The sequence below is a fragment of the Cherax quadricarinatus genome, chromosome 31 (genome assembly GCF_038502225.1).
Source record: "Cherax quadricarinatus isolate ZL_2023a chromosome 31, ASM3850222v1, whole genome shotgun sequence".
Taxonomy (NCBI): Eukaryota; Metazoa; Arthropoda; class Malacostraca; order Decapoda; family Parastacidae; genus Cherax; species Cherax quadricarinatus.
The window spans coordinates 35,923,224-35,939,474 of NC_091322.1; the positions used below are offsets into that span (position 1 = coordinate 35,923,224).

The following is a 16,251-nucleotide window of genomic DNA, read 5'->3' on the forward strand; positions in this document are numbered from 1 at the left end:
GGGAATTGAAGAAATATAGAAGGCAAAGGACCCAGGAGAATAAGGAGAGCAGTCGTAGAGCCAGAAACGAATATGCACAGATAAGAAGGGAGGCCCAAAGACAATATGAAAATGACATAGCAGCGAAAGCCAAATCTCACCCGAAACTGTTGCACAGCCACATCAGGAGGAAAACACAGTCAAGGACCAGGTAATCAGGCTAAGGAAGGAAGGAGGAGAGACAACAAGAAATGACTGTGAAGTATGTGAGGAACTCAACAAGAGATTCAAAGAAGTGTTCACAGAGGAGACAGAAGGGGCTCCAGAAAGACGGAGAGGTGGGGCACACCACCATGTGCTGGACACAGTGCACACAACCGAGGAAGAAGTGAAGAGGCTTCTGAGTGAGCTAGATACCTCAAAGGCAATGGGGCCAGATAACATCTCCCCATGGGTATTGAGAGAGGGAGCAGAGGCACTATGTGTACCCCTAACAACAATATTCAATACATCTATCGAAACAGGGAGATTGCTTGAGGCATGGAAGACAGCAAATGTAGTCCCAATCTTTAAAAAAGGAGACAGACATGAAGCATTAAAGTACAGACCAGTGTCACTGACATGTATAGTATGCAAAATCATGGAGAAGATTATCAGAAGAGTGGTGGAACACCTAGAAAGGAATGATCTCATCAACAGCAGCCAACATGGTTTCAGGGACAGGAAATCCTGCGTCACAAACCTACTGGAGTTCTATGACATGGTGACAGCAGTAAGACAAGAGAGAGAGGGGTGGGTGGATTGCATATTCTTGGAATACAAGAAGGCGTTTGACACAGTTCCACACAAGAGATTGGTGCAAAAACTGGAGGACCAAGCAGGGATAACAGGGAAGGCACTACAATTGGCTTAAGCCGGTAGGAGACTTGGACCTGCCTTGCATGGGCCAGTAGGCCTGCTGCAGTATTCCTTCGTTCTTCTTATGTTCTTAAGACAGCAGCGAGTCATGGTACGTGGCGAGGTGTCAGAGTGGGCACCTGTGACCAGCGGGGTCCCACAGGGGTCAGTCCTAGGACAAGTGCTGTTTCTGGTATTTGTGAACGACATGACGGAAGGAATAGACTCTGAGGTGTCCCTGTTTGCAGATGACGTGAAGTTGATGAGAAGAATTCACTCGATCGAAGACCAGGCAGAACTACAAAGGGATCTGGACAGGCTGAAGACCTGGTCCAGCAATTGGCTCCTGGAGTTCAATCCCACCAAGTGCAAAGTCATGAAGATTGGGGAAGGGCAAAGAAGACTGCAGACGGAGTACAGTCTAGGGGGCCAGAGACTACAAACCTCACTCAAGGAAAAAGATCTTGGGGTGAGTATAACACCAGGCACATCTACTGAAGCGCACATCAACCAAATAACTGCTGCAGCATATGGGCGCCTGGCAAACCTCAGAACAGTATTCCGACATCTTAATAAGGAATCATTCAGGACCCTGTACACCGTGTACGTTAGGCCCATATTGGAGTATGCGGCACCAGTTTGGAACCCACACCTAGCCAAGCACGTAAAGAAACTAGAGAAAGTGCAAAGGTTTGCAACAAGGCTAGTCCCAGAGCTAAGAGGTATGTCCTACGAGGAGAGGTTAAGGGAAATCAACCTGACGACACTGGAGGACAGGAGAGATAGGGGGGACATGATAACGACATACAAAATACTGAGAGGTATTGACAAGGTGGACAAAGACAGGATGTTCCAGAGATTGGACACAGTAACAAGGGGACACAGTTGGAAGTTGAAGATACAGATGAATCACAGGGATGTTAGGAAGTATTTCTTCAGTCACAGAGTAGTCAGTAAGTGGAATAGTTTGGGAAGCGATGTAGTGGAGGCAAGATCCATACATAGCTTTAAGCAGAGGTATGATAAAGCTCACGGTTCAGGGAGAGTGACCTAGTAGCGACCAGTGAAGAGGCGGGGCCAGGAGCTCGGACTCGACCCCCGCAACCTCAATTAGTTGAGTACACCTGGGTGAGTACACATACACACACACACACACACACACACACATACACGTGTGTGCGCGCGCGCGCGCGCGCAAAAATCGCGAACAAGCTATACAGGATGCACAGCAACCACAAGGGGAGTTGAATGATAGATCTAGGCCTTTCGTGTTGCAATCAACTCATCTTCAGGAGCTTGCAGTGTTGCACAAATGAGTAGGAAGTCCAAGTATATTAGTTCTAAGGAACGACTCTAGCTTAGAACTTCTATTATTTATAGTTTATGATATGAAGCCAACAAGAGTTCTATTAGCTTTATTTCGTACTGTTGTTTTGGCTTTAAATTGCTACTAGCCACAACTTATAAGTCTTTTACATACAGAATGAGATCTATATTTTGTTTTTGTTTTCAAGTACTATGGTTATTTTTTTCCCCAGAATTAGAACTTAACATTTGTCTACATTAAACTTTATCTGTTACTTCGACCACTGCATCAGATCTTTCTGTAGCACTCTTGAGTCCTCATCAGCATTACTTTGGACTGCGTGCGGTTAACAGTAACTGGTTGATCAGGCCTTGATTCTCCAGGAGGCCTGGTCTGGGACCGGGCCGCGGGGGCATTGACCCCCGGAAACGTCCTTTAGATACTCTTTAGGAATCGAGTATCTGACGACCTATTTTATTGTTATTGGCAGACTTGTTATGTTGCTATTTATTCCCTCATTTACGTGGTTTATGTATACTGTGAACAAGAGAGGATCCAGCACTGACCCCTGTGGAACACCGTTTGCAGCGCGTCCACGAAACATCGACCACTTTTTATTGGCAATTCAAGTTAATTTTTATTGCCGGCGACTGGAGGATGTGGGAGGATAGGGCGTGGTTTAGTCCTTTATGTGTTCACCAACGCGTGCGCACACGTGTATGTATGTATGTATGCACGTGCGGTCATGTACGTGGTAGCAGCTGAGTATGACCATGTGGAGGACATAGTTGCCAGCTCCCTCATTACACCGCGGCGGCGATTTCACCTCAAAGCTATAAAAATAAGAATCGAAAACAGAGCACAGTTAGGAAATACATGCAAGCGCACACTTGTTAGCGTGCGTAGGTGCGTATACGCGTGTAGCGTGTATAACAATACACCGAGAGCAGTAGAAAAGGTGTGGGAGGTGGTGGCAACAGACTCATGGCTGCTGTTGTTTACATTACGGAGGACAGTCTTAGCTCTCACACCCCTACGTCCGCTTGTGTGCCCAACACTGTCCGACTGTGTGCTTGTGCCCGTCCCACTGTTTGCGTACGTTGGTCAGGCTGCGTTTCTGTTGGTCTCTACGCTACTGCAGACGAAGAAATTGCAGTGATTAACACGTAGTGAAAGATGTTGAAATTAAGCCCCAGGCGATACGAATAACAATGAAAATAATAATTATAATAATAATAATAATATAAAACAGAAAACAAATGTCTTTGTCAAAGCTGTATACTAGAAGACACTCGTATCTCCTAACTTCGTGTTCTTACACTGAAGTGCTGCCTGTACCAGTGCACAGCTTTGTGCTCGTACTGTATAGTCCTTGTGGCTTAGCGCTTCTTTTCTGATTATAATAATAATTTGTGCTCGTAGTTACACAAGTGATGCCTATTCTCGTACTTTATATTGTTTACGAAGGAACACGGAAAACAAGAATATGATAGCGATGTCAAATTTATCAGTGGTAATAAGATATTTTTTTTTGTATAACTTGAATTGTCTGACTCAGTACTAAGGAGCATTGCTGGAAGCCTGCTAGCCCGCTTATCAACACTGGAATTGAAGACCGGCCTCTAACCTGAGGGGCTGATTACCTTAGCTTCTAAGCCGTTTTCCGAGTCTAGTTCTGCAAGACTGAGACAGACTACCTTATCTTCTATTGCAGTGAGCTTGTGCCACTAAAGCATGTTACCCCTTTCACTGCTAAACGTGAACGTATACAGCCTCGCATACTCTGCTAATCCTAGACCATTGAAAACGTAAGAACCACACATACATTATATATAAAATTAATAATAGCTACAAATTCACAGTAACAGTGGGTAAATACTAACTGCACAGGGCAGTACACATACATACCAGCTTATGTCTACCTCGGCTGATGCTCACAGATAAACTGAGTGTGAAATAGAGGCAGCCTCAGGAAGTGAGTGACGCGTACTGGACAGGTCGATCTGGGCTACTGAGTGACTTTTGTCCTGAAGCATACTTGTCAAAATACTTTTGGGTTTCCACACACTTAGCTATCTATATATTTCTTCTTTTCTAATACTGTATATTAGTTTTTGATGTTTATTGTTATTTGGTTTAACTTTATTACTTACTTATAATAGGTTTACTTTACAACTTTATATACTAAGACAAAGTTAACAATAATCCTCATACCGGGTACCGCATTGTTTTCTTGATTTTCAGAATTCATAACTTTTTCTGTCTATAGTTCTGCAAGGTTGATGGACTGATTACCTCATCTACTGTCTTCGCGTATCCTCTCTGTAATGAATTAAAAAAGTTACTAATTGACGATACGTCATCAAATAAATATACCCGTATGATTCACATGTGTCTCAACATGAGGCCCGTGCTGGGCAAGATCACCTTCAAGGGTGGTTGGTGCCTTGATACTAGTGAAGGGCTCTTGATCCAGGGTTGATCAGTATTTGTTGATAAGATTATTTACAAGTTTTGGTGAACCAAAATTTATGTTAAGTCTCATTTTACAATACATATATCAAGTGTCAGCCAATACCTCTTACAATACATATATCAAGTGTCAGTCAGTGCAGTGCAAAATTGGATACATCAGCAATGTTCACCACCTCGACCTATATCTTAACGTACGTAGGGATACCGACGCTGAAGAGCATTTCAATATGTCCCTCGTTTCTCAGCCTGATCTCTGCTTAGGTAACCAGTTTCATACAAACTGTTGCTATCGTGTGATTGTGAACGGCATTCTGGGTTAGGTTAGTAAGCCTGGTCTGGGACCGGGCCGCGAGGGCGTTGACCCTGGAAACACACTCCCAGTAGACTGCAGGTAGGTTTGGTTAGTTAACATAACTTAATGTATAATAACCTACATGTACGTAAAATTACCAGACAAGGACAAGATTAACATATCAGTGTTAAACAGTACCGACAAGATGATAAATTAGACACATGTGCAACATCTGTGTGTCTTTATTTGTAAATATTTCGCCAGACAGTGGCTGTATCAATACAAAACAACGATATAAACGAAAGGTTGTAGAAGAGGAGGTAATCAGTCCCTCAGCCTCGCAGAATTATATACAAGAATGTAGTTAATAAATCCTGGTGTGTTCCGTCTCACAGCAGGGCTTATCCTACCATATATATCGTGTATTTACTGTTAAAGGGTATAAAAGTTAAAAGATGGGCAGCTGCCTGTTAGCTATTTAATTACTTTCAGTCAATTATACATAATTATAGGTTAATTTACATTAATCTAAGCTAGAATAACAAATGTTTAATTTTTGTAGACCTTAGATCAAGGAGAAATCTACTAGTATAGGTGCCATAACAACCGCTCGTATGATCAATATTGTCTGGAGTGGCGCTGTTGTTTGGGAGAACTTGAGGTGCTGCTTCACAAGACTGCAGGAAGACAGAATGTGGCCGCAGTTTCTTGAAGGACGTGAACGTCTAATCTTAGTGCGATATAGCGGCCTCTGAACTTAGAAAGCGACCATGGTAAACTTCTTTGGCCGAAATTGCAAAGGCTCCTAGACACGGAAGTATCTCAATCAAGGCTGAAGGAACCTGCTAGGATGTTCTCTCTCTCTCTCTCTCTCTCTCTCTCTCTCTCTCTCTCTCTCTCTCTCTCTCTCTCTCTCTCTCTCTCTCTCTCTCTCTCTCTCTCTCTCTCTCTCTCACACACACACACACACACACACACACACACACACACACACACACACACACAAATATATATATATATATATATATATATATATATATATATATATATATATATATATATATATATAATGTGTGAGTGTGTACTCACCTATTTGTGGTTGCAGGGGTCGAGACTCAGCTCGTGACCCCGACTCTTCACTGATCGTTACTAGGTCCTCTCTCTTCATGCTTCATGAGCTTTATTATACCTCGTCTTAAAGCTAGGTATGGTTCCTGCCTCCACTACATCACTTGTTGGACTATACAACTTCCTGACAACTCTATGACTGAAGAAATACTTCCTAATATCCATTTGACTCATCTGAGTCTTCAGCTTCCAATTGTGGCCCCTTGTGTCTGTGTCCCATCTCTGGAAACATCATGTTTCTGTCCACCTTATCTATTCCTCGCAGTAATTTGTATGTCGTTATCATGTCTTCCCTGACCCTTTTGTCCTCCTGTGTCTTCAGGCCGATTTCCCTTAACCTTTCTTCGTAGGACATTCCCCTTAGCTCTGGAACTAGCTTTGTTGCAAACCTTTGCACTTTCTCTAATTTCTTGACGTGCCTGATCAGGTGTGGGTTCCAAACTAGTGCTGCATACTCCAGTATGGGTCTGACGTACACTTGTGTACAATGTCTTGAACGATTCCTTACTGAGGTATCGGAACACTATTCTCAGGTTTGTCTGTGTGTGTGTGTGTGTATGTATGTTTGTGTGCGTGCGTGTGTATGTTTGTGTGGGGGGGTCTTCCGACGGGAAATACATAGGGGAAGTTGAGAGGGTAGATTTGTGGGAATAGAATGGAGGGGAAGTGTGTTTGTGGATGGAGTGATGGCGAGGAAATGTGTGGATGGAGTGACGGAGAGAAAGTGAATATCTGTGACCGAATTCGAAGTTTTTCTACCCTACCAGCTCAGTCTTTGGCCAGGCGTCCTTGTTGAGGGTCTGTTAAATCAGGCTGTTGCTGTTGGCGACCTTCTGGCCAACATAATCATTACAACCTGGTTGATCTGCTGCTTGGCGGAAGTAGTGATTCAGTTTCCTGCTGAGAACTTCCGCGCTTATTCCAGCAATATTTCTGATACCAGCAGGTCTTGGACCTCCTCTCCACTGTGTCTGTTTTACACCTCCTGTCTTTTCTCTCCCTCCAGTAAGTTGTTTTGACAGTGTTGAAATTTAAGGCCCGGCCATCCAGTATCTTCTTGGCGTATATCATCAGATACGTCTCTTCTTCGCTCCAGAGAATTCATTTCAAGTATTTTGAGGTGTTCCAAGTCATTTAAATTTTTTATTGACTAATGTGTTCATTTCCCCCCCTTTTTTTTATGTGAAACGATAAACTTTGTTGGTCATTCGGTTCCAAGAGTGGTGGAGGTTTATCCGGAGTCTGCCTGGAGGGTATTCCGTGGATCAACGCCCCCGCGGCCCGGTTCACAACCAGGCCTCCCGGTGGATCAGGGCCTGATCAACCAGTCTGTTACTGCTGGGCGCACGTAGTCCAACGTACGAACCACAGCCCGGCTGATCTGGCACCGACTTTAAGTATCTGTCCAGCTCCCTCTTGAAGACAACCAGGGAGTGTATTGGTAATTCCTCTTATGCATGGTGGGAGGCTGTTGAACAGTCTTGAGCCCTGGACACTTATGATGTTTTCTCTTAGTGTACCAGTGACGCCCCTACTTTTCATTGGGGGCATTTTGCATCGTCTGCCCAGTCTTTTACTTTCGTAGAGAGTGATGTCTGTGTGCAGATTCGGGACCATTCCTTTAAGGATTTTCCAAGTGTAGATTATGATATATATCTCTCGTCTGCGTTCCAGCGAATACAAGTGAAGTGCTTCCAAGCGTTCCCAGTAATTGAGGTGTTTGATGGAACTTACATGTACAGTAAAGGTTCTCTGTACACTCTCTAGATCTGCAGTTTCACCTGCTATGAACGGAGATGTTAATGTACAGCAGTATTCCAGCCTAGAGAGAAGTGGTTTGAAAAGGATCATCATTGGCTTGGTATCTCTTGTTTTGAACGTTCTCATTATCCATCCTATCATTTTCTTTGCAGTTGTAATCGTGACACTGTTGTGATCCTTGAAAGTGAGATCCTCAGATATTACCACTCCCAGGTCCTTTATGTTATTTTTCCGCTCTATTGTATGATTAGAGTCTGTAGTATACTCTGTTCTAATTATTATCTCCTCCAGTTTTCCATAACGGAGTAGTTGGAATTTGTCTTCATTGAACATCATATTGTTTTCCGTTACCCATTGGAAAACTTGGTTTATATCTTCGAGGTTAACCGTGTCTTCAATAGATAAGTCTCATGCAGATCCTAGTATCGTCTGCAAAGGATGACACGGTGCTGTAGATTACATTTCTGTCTATGTCTGATATGAGGATGAGGAACAGGATGGAGGCGAGTACTATGCCTCGTGGACCAGAGCTTTTCACTATGGCAGTTTCCGATTTAATTCTGTTTACCACTACTATTTGTGTTCGATTGGTTGGAAAGTTGAAGATCCATCTCCCCACTTTACCATTTATTCCTTTAGCACGTATTTTGTGCGCTATTATGCCATGATCACATTTGTCAAAGGCTTTTCCGAAGTCTGTTTTTCTTCCAGTGTATCCAAGACCATATCATAGTGATCAAGTAATTGGTAGTTGCGAGAGGCAGGAGCGACCTGCTCTGAACCCATGTTACCTTGGATTGTGCAGTTTTTGGGAATCCAAGTAGCTTACAATCGTTCTTCTTAGCAGTCTTTCAAAGATTTTTATGATGTGGGACGTTAGTGCTATGGAGTGGGTCTATATCCGTTGTTTTTAGTGACTGGAATTTCACTCATGTCTAAACTCCTCCACAGGGCATGCGAAAGGGGTTCTTAATGAACAGAGTTCCACGAGTCTGGGCCTGGGGCTGAGTGCATGAGCATGTTGTCAATGGCTTTCTCAAAATCTATTGGAGTTAAGGTAATGTCGGAAATCTGGCATTGATGGATACACAAATAACCCGCACATAGGTCCAAGTCGGAACGAAACGTCGTCGTAAGCCCCTCTCTCCTATGTGCAGGTTACTTGTGTATTGTTCCAGTCATGGCATTGTGCCTTTTTGTTAATTATACATTGATGGAGTTTTGGATTGTCGATCTTTAGACTGATTAGTGGCCCGCTAAACACCGAGTCGTATTGGGATTTCAATATCTCACTCATTTCTTTGTTGTCATCTGTGTAAGTCCCATCTTGTCTAAGCAAAGGCCCGATAATCGATGTGGTATTTGCCTTGTTTTTTGGCATATCAAAAGAAATATTTCGATTTTCTTTCAATTTCACTAATCGCTTTTAGCTCCTCCTGTCTCTCCTGGGTCTTGTATGAGTCCTTTAACTTAAGTTCGATATTTTCCACTTCTCTGGTCAGCGCTTCCTTCCGTGTATCAGATAATCTAGTGTTCTCGAGGGGGTCAGTGATTTTTCGTTGTCTTCTGTAAAGGGAGCATCTTTCTCTCTCCAGTTTACTACTTCTCTTCTTTCTTAGGGGAATATGCCTTGAACATACTTCAGCTGCCAGGAAGTTGATCCTTTCAAGGCACTGGTTTGGATCCATGTTATTTAAGATATCTTCCCAAAATGTTTCATTTAAGACATGGTTCACCTGGTCCCAGTTGATGTTCATGTTGTTGAAGTTGTATTTGGTGAAGGCACTTTCACAGGTACGTGCATTTTGTGAATCTCCATCTGCTAATCAGCCAGCCAGGCAAAATGGAAGAATACCAAGTGGCATAGCTTATTGGTGAGAGTCGTGGCTCTCATCACCCAGGTTCGGGGATCAAAACCCAAGCCGAAAAAAAAAGAAAAAAAAATGTCCAGCTCTGATATGTCTTCTGTCTTGATGAACTGAGCTGTGAGCACAGAATAATATTCTAATATGAAAACACAAGTGATTTCAGTAGTACCCTCTTTGGCATTATTTTTATCTTAAAAGTTCTCATGCCCCCATATTGTTTTTCTAACCTTTACTACATTTGCTTTATTGCGTTCCATAAATGCCATATCATCAGGCATTATTATTCTTGTTTCTTGTGTTCTTCGAGATGGTCTGCCTGTTTGTATTCTGTGTTAGTGTTGAGTTATTCATTCTTTCTATATATAAGGAAGTAAAATTTGCCACCACTGAACATCATGCTTTAATTTGCCCATTTTAAGACTTTATTTGTATCTGAGTGTAATTTTTTCAGTATCCTCCACTGAGGCGACTTTCAAATTTATTTTGGTGCCAGTACACAAATAACTCGTCCCTGTCCTCCTCTCGTATATATACTGGCTCCCTTACCTTCGTGTGTTAGTGTACCTTGGTAATGCTCCAAGTAGGACCGAGACGTCGTCCTGAGCTTCTCCGTGCGGGTTATTTGTATATTCCAGTCACGGTATTATATCTCTTTGTTCATTTTTTTTTCGTATCGCCACGAAGCTAATCCATTGCACTTTTTTGTCTGTTGTTAGGATGACAAATGGTGAAAGGTGCCAGGACCCTGCCTTGAGGTACTCAACTCTATATAAAAATTTGACTTTGTTTACTGCCACTTTTTTTTTTTTTTTAGAAACCTGAGCATCCATTTCCCTATTTTTCTTGACATACTTGTTGATTTCATTTTATGGGCTATCACTCCATGGTCATGGTTATCCAGTGCCTTTACAAAATACTTGTAAACCATGTGTTTTGGTTTTCTTCTAAAGTCTCGTTAATTTTGTGTTAATGATCTTATATTTGTGTCAAGCAAGATCTTGTTTTACATTCATATCCTCTTGGGTTGTATAGGTCATATTTTTCCATAAAAGCATCATGTTGGCATTTTGCACCATGTGAAAGGTTTTGATCTTGGTAAATAGACACCAGATTGAAATTTTTATTGGTACAATGTTTCATCCATAAGTGGGTTTTATGAAGCACATATATAGGTTATGGTGGATATGTGGGCTAGTGGGCCACTAGCAGCAACAGCCTGGTTAAGCAGATAAGCCTGACCAAGAGCGAGGCTGATGGAGTATGAAAATGTTCAAAACTCATCGAAGGTTATTTATAGGACATCTGAGGCGGGTGGCCAGTGAGGCAGAAATGATCTTACGTAATTTTTGTGTATTATGCAATTCCTACCGATTTATGTTTGCTATGCGACGCAAACCTTCTCTGACTAAATCAAATAATCACATTCTGCTTGAGATGTTTATGTTAGGGAGATGGAATTAGTACGTACGAGATACTCAGTGCTATTGACCAGAATATACAAGGAGAGACTGACATGACACAGGTTGGTACAAGTGGATATTGATGGAAGCTTATTTAAGGGTTGTGAAAAAGTGGAAAGACCTGGATGAAGACACGAAATAAGTACATGATTCAGAGTAAATGTGGTAGAGATCAGAGGACTGCAAGGGTCACGAAGGAGAAAGAGGTCTTCATCAGTCATCATTTTATTGAGAGTTATATATTTGAATATTACAGAGTGGAGTCGTTTCATTGCTTACTCTGTCATCATTTAGCAGTTAATTTATTTAACTGATGCATTGCTTACTCTGTCATCATTTAGCAGTTAATTTATTTAACTGATGCAGGGTAGAGACAGTTTCAAGATTTCATACATTAACAAACCAGCGAGTTCCATCTCCTGGGTCTCATTGGACTACTAAATGATTGTAATCTAGAATGTGGTCCCATCTGCCCACACACTGCACTTCAAATGATTAAGAATTCCATAAAAGCTTAATTGCTAGAGGTAATTATAGCCAACTTTTTGCCTACCTGTTGAAGGTTTCAGGGGGTTGGGGTCTCCCCACCGTCAGCTTGGTCTAACGCCAGATTTCTGGTTGCTGGCCTGATGAGTCAGGCTATTTGTCCTATCAGTACGTAGTCTAGTGTAGGCATCATAACCCAGTTGATCGAGAACTGTCATATTAACAGTCAATGCTTAACCGAACCTATTTCATAAACATGTGGTTGCTGTGTAGGCCTGCGAGTCGCTGGTAGTAACAGCCTGGTGGCCCAAGGCATTAACGAATTCCGACCAGGGTCCGGGGCTGGGAGAGTAGCAGCCTGGAAACTTACCACAGACATGTTAAAGTATTGACCCACCATCGATCTCTCTTACTTCCTGCCGCCGTACTTCCACTCTTATTTTTCTGGGTTTGTAAACCTGTGTTTGACAGCTCAAAATTATATTCGGTAATACCTGAATGTAAATGGTAAGGTGATAAACTTCGGATGTCAACACTTAGATACGCTTCAGGACTTTAGTTAAACGTTTCGCCACGAGTAGCTTCATCAGTCCTGATGACCGGGATTGATCAAACGACTAGCGGCGAAACGTTTCCTGTAATAAATTTCGTAGCCTGTATATAAGTGTCGTTATTCTCAACACAGATTTAGTGCCGGCATTAACTGCATCACGTTCCCGGGATCTGTGTGGGAGGAACCCACAAAAGTTTGGCTTCAATCCCTTTGTCAATAATTCGTGCATATCTGTGTCTGGCTTCAGATCCCATTCAGACTTAACTACGTCACGCACTGTATATGACTCACCCTTACTGCGTGACGCAAGGCTTATGTGTGACTCAGCCTTCTTGTATGAAGCAAAGCGTATGTGACGCAGCTTTACGGTGTAGCGAAGTGAGTCTATGACGCAGTTTTACAGGGCTTGTTTGACGCAGCCTTATTGTATGACGATAAGTACTTGTATAATGTCGCAGTCTGAGGGCATAACGCAAACCTTTTTCACTAGAGTGGGCGTTGCGTGTTACGCTTGTGCTTCTGACTGGTGTACACTCGGGGTGTTTGTAGCTGCCCTCTTTATCAACATACAGTACGTACAAAACACTGCATTGCAATAAAACAAACTGTGCAATACGATTCAGTATGGTTTAGAAAGACACGTAAGCAAACACTATAACATATTTATTAGAAAACGTTTCGGTCCTGGGACCTTGATCACTTCTAACATAACTTCTGATGTTAGAAGTGATCAAGGTCCCAGGACCGAAACGTTTTCTAATAAATATGTTATAGTGTTTGCTTACGTGTCTTTCTAAACCAACTTGTCGGTATTTATTACCAAGGTTTATACCACAATTCAGTATACCACAGCACACGACAATAGACTTCTCTAAAATATATTACATCACAACGTACTTCACAGTACAATGCACCAATACACTACACTTCTATTCAATACAGTACACCACAATGCACTACAATATACAATATACAATACACTACAATATACTTCTCTGCAATACACCACAATGAACTCCACAATAAACTTCTCTACAATATTAATGCCAGAAATCAGTAAACAATTCGCTGAAATACGATACACTTGCTTTATATCCTTTTAAAGATTTACGTCCTTCGACGGACGCCGCTCTCATAGAGATCCTAGTGTCATCAGCAAAGGATGTTACAGTGCTATGATTTATGTCCTTGTCTATGTCAGATATAAGAATGAGAAATAGATGCGGGGGAGTGCTGTGCCTTGAGGTACAGAACTTTTCACTGTCGCAGTATCTGATCTCACTCTCTTCAATATTACTCTCTGGGTTATATTTGTTAAAGAGTTAAATATCCATCTGCCCATTTTTCCACTTATTATTTTTCATTCATTTTATGCGCTATCACTCCATAGTCGCACTTGTCAAAGGCTTTTGGAAAATCAGTGTATCAGCATTTAACTTGTCTTCTAGTGCATCCAAGACCATGTCGTAATGATCTAGCAGTTGTGAAAGGCAGGAGTGGCCTACTTTAAACTCATGCTGCCCTGGATTGCGCACTTGTTGCGATTCCATATGCGATGGACAGTCTTGCTTCTTAGGGCTCTTTCAAAGATTTTTTATAATATGTAAAGTCAGCACTATTGGTGTATAGTTTTTTCACGTTCGCGTTACTGCCATCTTTGTGAAGTGTAACAAAAATCAGTTGGATAACACCTGTGTCCAGGTTCCTTCTTCATAGAATATTAAAAGCCTGAGTTAGTGCTTTCAGCAGTTTTTGCTGTCTATGGAGTTAGAATGGATGGGCTTGCTGTCTACCGCATTTGTCTGGAACATACTTGGAGTGTCAGTGAACTCATCCTCCCGAGGAAGTGGTTTAGATCCACTGTGGTCATACTGTATTCCCACCGTATGTCATTAAAGTCACGAATCATTTGGTTCCAGTTGATGGTCCTGTTGAAGTCAAATCTGTTGAATTTGCCCTCATGATTGATCATGTTTCTTTGTCTCAGGTCATTGTGCACGCAGGTCTTGACCTCTATTATGTTGTGGTCTAAGATTGCAGTCTTATGTTCTACACCAGGCCCTCATTGGTCGTAAATATTTTGCCTAGAGTGTTTACAAGCCTGGTAGGTTCTGCAGTCTGCTGGCTTGAGGCGTATTTATTGCAGAGGTTTAATAATTCTGTTGTACGAGATTGTACTTCCAAACAAGCTCCAGGGACTCTTTACAGTCTTTGCTACGTTTTTTCCATTTGAGATGTCTCACGTTGGACTCGCCCGGAAACAAAACATTTAGGACCGGGTTTCGCAGGTTTTCAACACAATGCTGGGTCTCTGATAGCTGGTGCTTGAACTGCCGGGCAGTTGTATTTGGTGGTTTATATACAACCACAACAATAACTAGCTTCTGATTTTCCATTTCGGCCGTCAAAGCTTCGACTGCCTCATTTGTGTTGCTCAGTAGCTCAGTGCACAAGAGGGAGTCTGAAGCATAGTTATTTCCGAGATGTTTCGCCTGCATAATAAACATCTTCAGTCTTCTGTGCTTGATGCCTGCTGAGCAGGCGAAACGTTGCGGAAATAGACACCCAAGTGTTGCACTGTTGTCGATCTTGTCTACCATTAATATTGTAATACCTTCCCTGGATATTGCTCCAGAGAAAGCAGTCTCGTAACATGACCAGTGGATGGAGATAAGTCCTATTAAATGCCGACTTGATGGAAAAATAAACGTAAATGCCGTATAATGCGATCCTTCATTGACTACATTTCGCCCACACAGTAGGCTTTATCAGGTCGCAAGAGGATCCCTTTGTGACCTGACAAAGCCTACTGTGTGGGCAAAACCTAGTCAATAAAGGATCACATTATCCTGCATTTGTGTTTATTTTATTAATATGTTTGTCTCCATGAGTATATTCTTTTTTCTTGTATAAGGATGTTCTCTTTTAAATAATTTATTTTTTCCAATTTCAAATATGTAAACTTCAGGCTAAGAACTGATGTGTAAGGCTAAGAATTTCAGAGTGTACCGAAAATCTGAGAAAATGGTGACACAATGTGAATGAAAGGTATTGAAATACGAGAAGCGTGTGGACGCGTGCAGTAGAGATGTACGGCAGACATCAACTGCACGAGGAGCCAGTGACGTGCGGTTGTGGGCTAATACCCAGTCCAGCACGACAGAGGCGTGCCCACCAGCCAGAGCCTGTGTCCAGACTCTATTTTGACTACATACGAGTACCCAGGTAAGTCTATATTCATGTGACTACATACTAGTGCCCAGGTAAGTCTGTATTCATGTGCTGTGATTACATACTAGTGCCCAGGTAAGTCTGTAATCTTGTACTGTGACGCACCCATCACTTGCTCTGTCATTTTTCTTATAACTCTCGTACATCTTCCTCGACTGCACAGTGTCTGTCTCGTAATTGGCAGACACAAGGTTGAGTTTCCCACTACTTACATTGAATGACCCCACGCAAGTTTAGCGCTTCAAATAAATAATAATAATAATAATGCTGGGAGCAATGGGCTAGCAACCCCTTCTCATGTATAAATTACTAAATGTAAAAAGAAGAAAAACTTTTAGTTTTCTTTTTGGGTCACCCTGCCTCGGTGGCAGACGGCAGTTACGTTGAAAATAATAATTGTAATAATAATAATCGTCTTGTACTTATCCACCCATATTTAATGATGTTCGTTCTGTAAGTTGTAAACACTTATATACTGGCTGTAAGTACCTCTAATTGGTTTTGGAGTGGAGTTAAATGGTAGTTATTTGTTAATTAAGAAGGGACTCAATTATATATATATATATATATATATATATATATATATATATATATATATATATATATATATATATATATATATATTATATATATATATATATATATATTATATATATATATATATATATATATATTATATATATATATATATATATAATTATATATATATATATATATATATATATATATATATATATATATATATATATATATATATATATATATATATATATATAATGTCGTGCCGAATATGTAAAACTTGCGATCTTGGCTTA

General features: G+C 41.5%; 1 protein-coding gene across 6 annotated transcripts in view; it reads left to right on the forward strand.

The window, feature by feature from the left end:
- LOC128697010 (uncharacterized) overlaps nt 1–16,251 on the forward strand; it is a 1,143,041-nt gene that overhangs the window by 190,476 nt on the left and 936,314 nt on the right. For 3 of the 6 annotated variants that reach the window (XM_070090365.1, XM_070090371.1, XM_070090368.1), the window contains exon 2: nt 15,174–15,430. The exons of 2 other annotated variants lie outside the window; for them this stretch is intronic. In XM_070090365.1, coding sequence (XP_069946466.1) covers nt 15,294–15,430 — 137 coding nt within the window. In that variant the 5' untranslated portion in view covers nt 15,174–15,293. Of the gene's footprint in view, nt 1–3,199; nt 3,278–15,173; nt 15,431–16,251 lie in introns of those variants that run through there. One more of the 6 variants, XM_070090366.1, reaches the window with a different exon arrangement.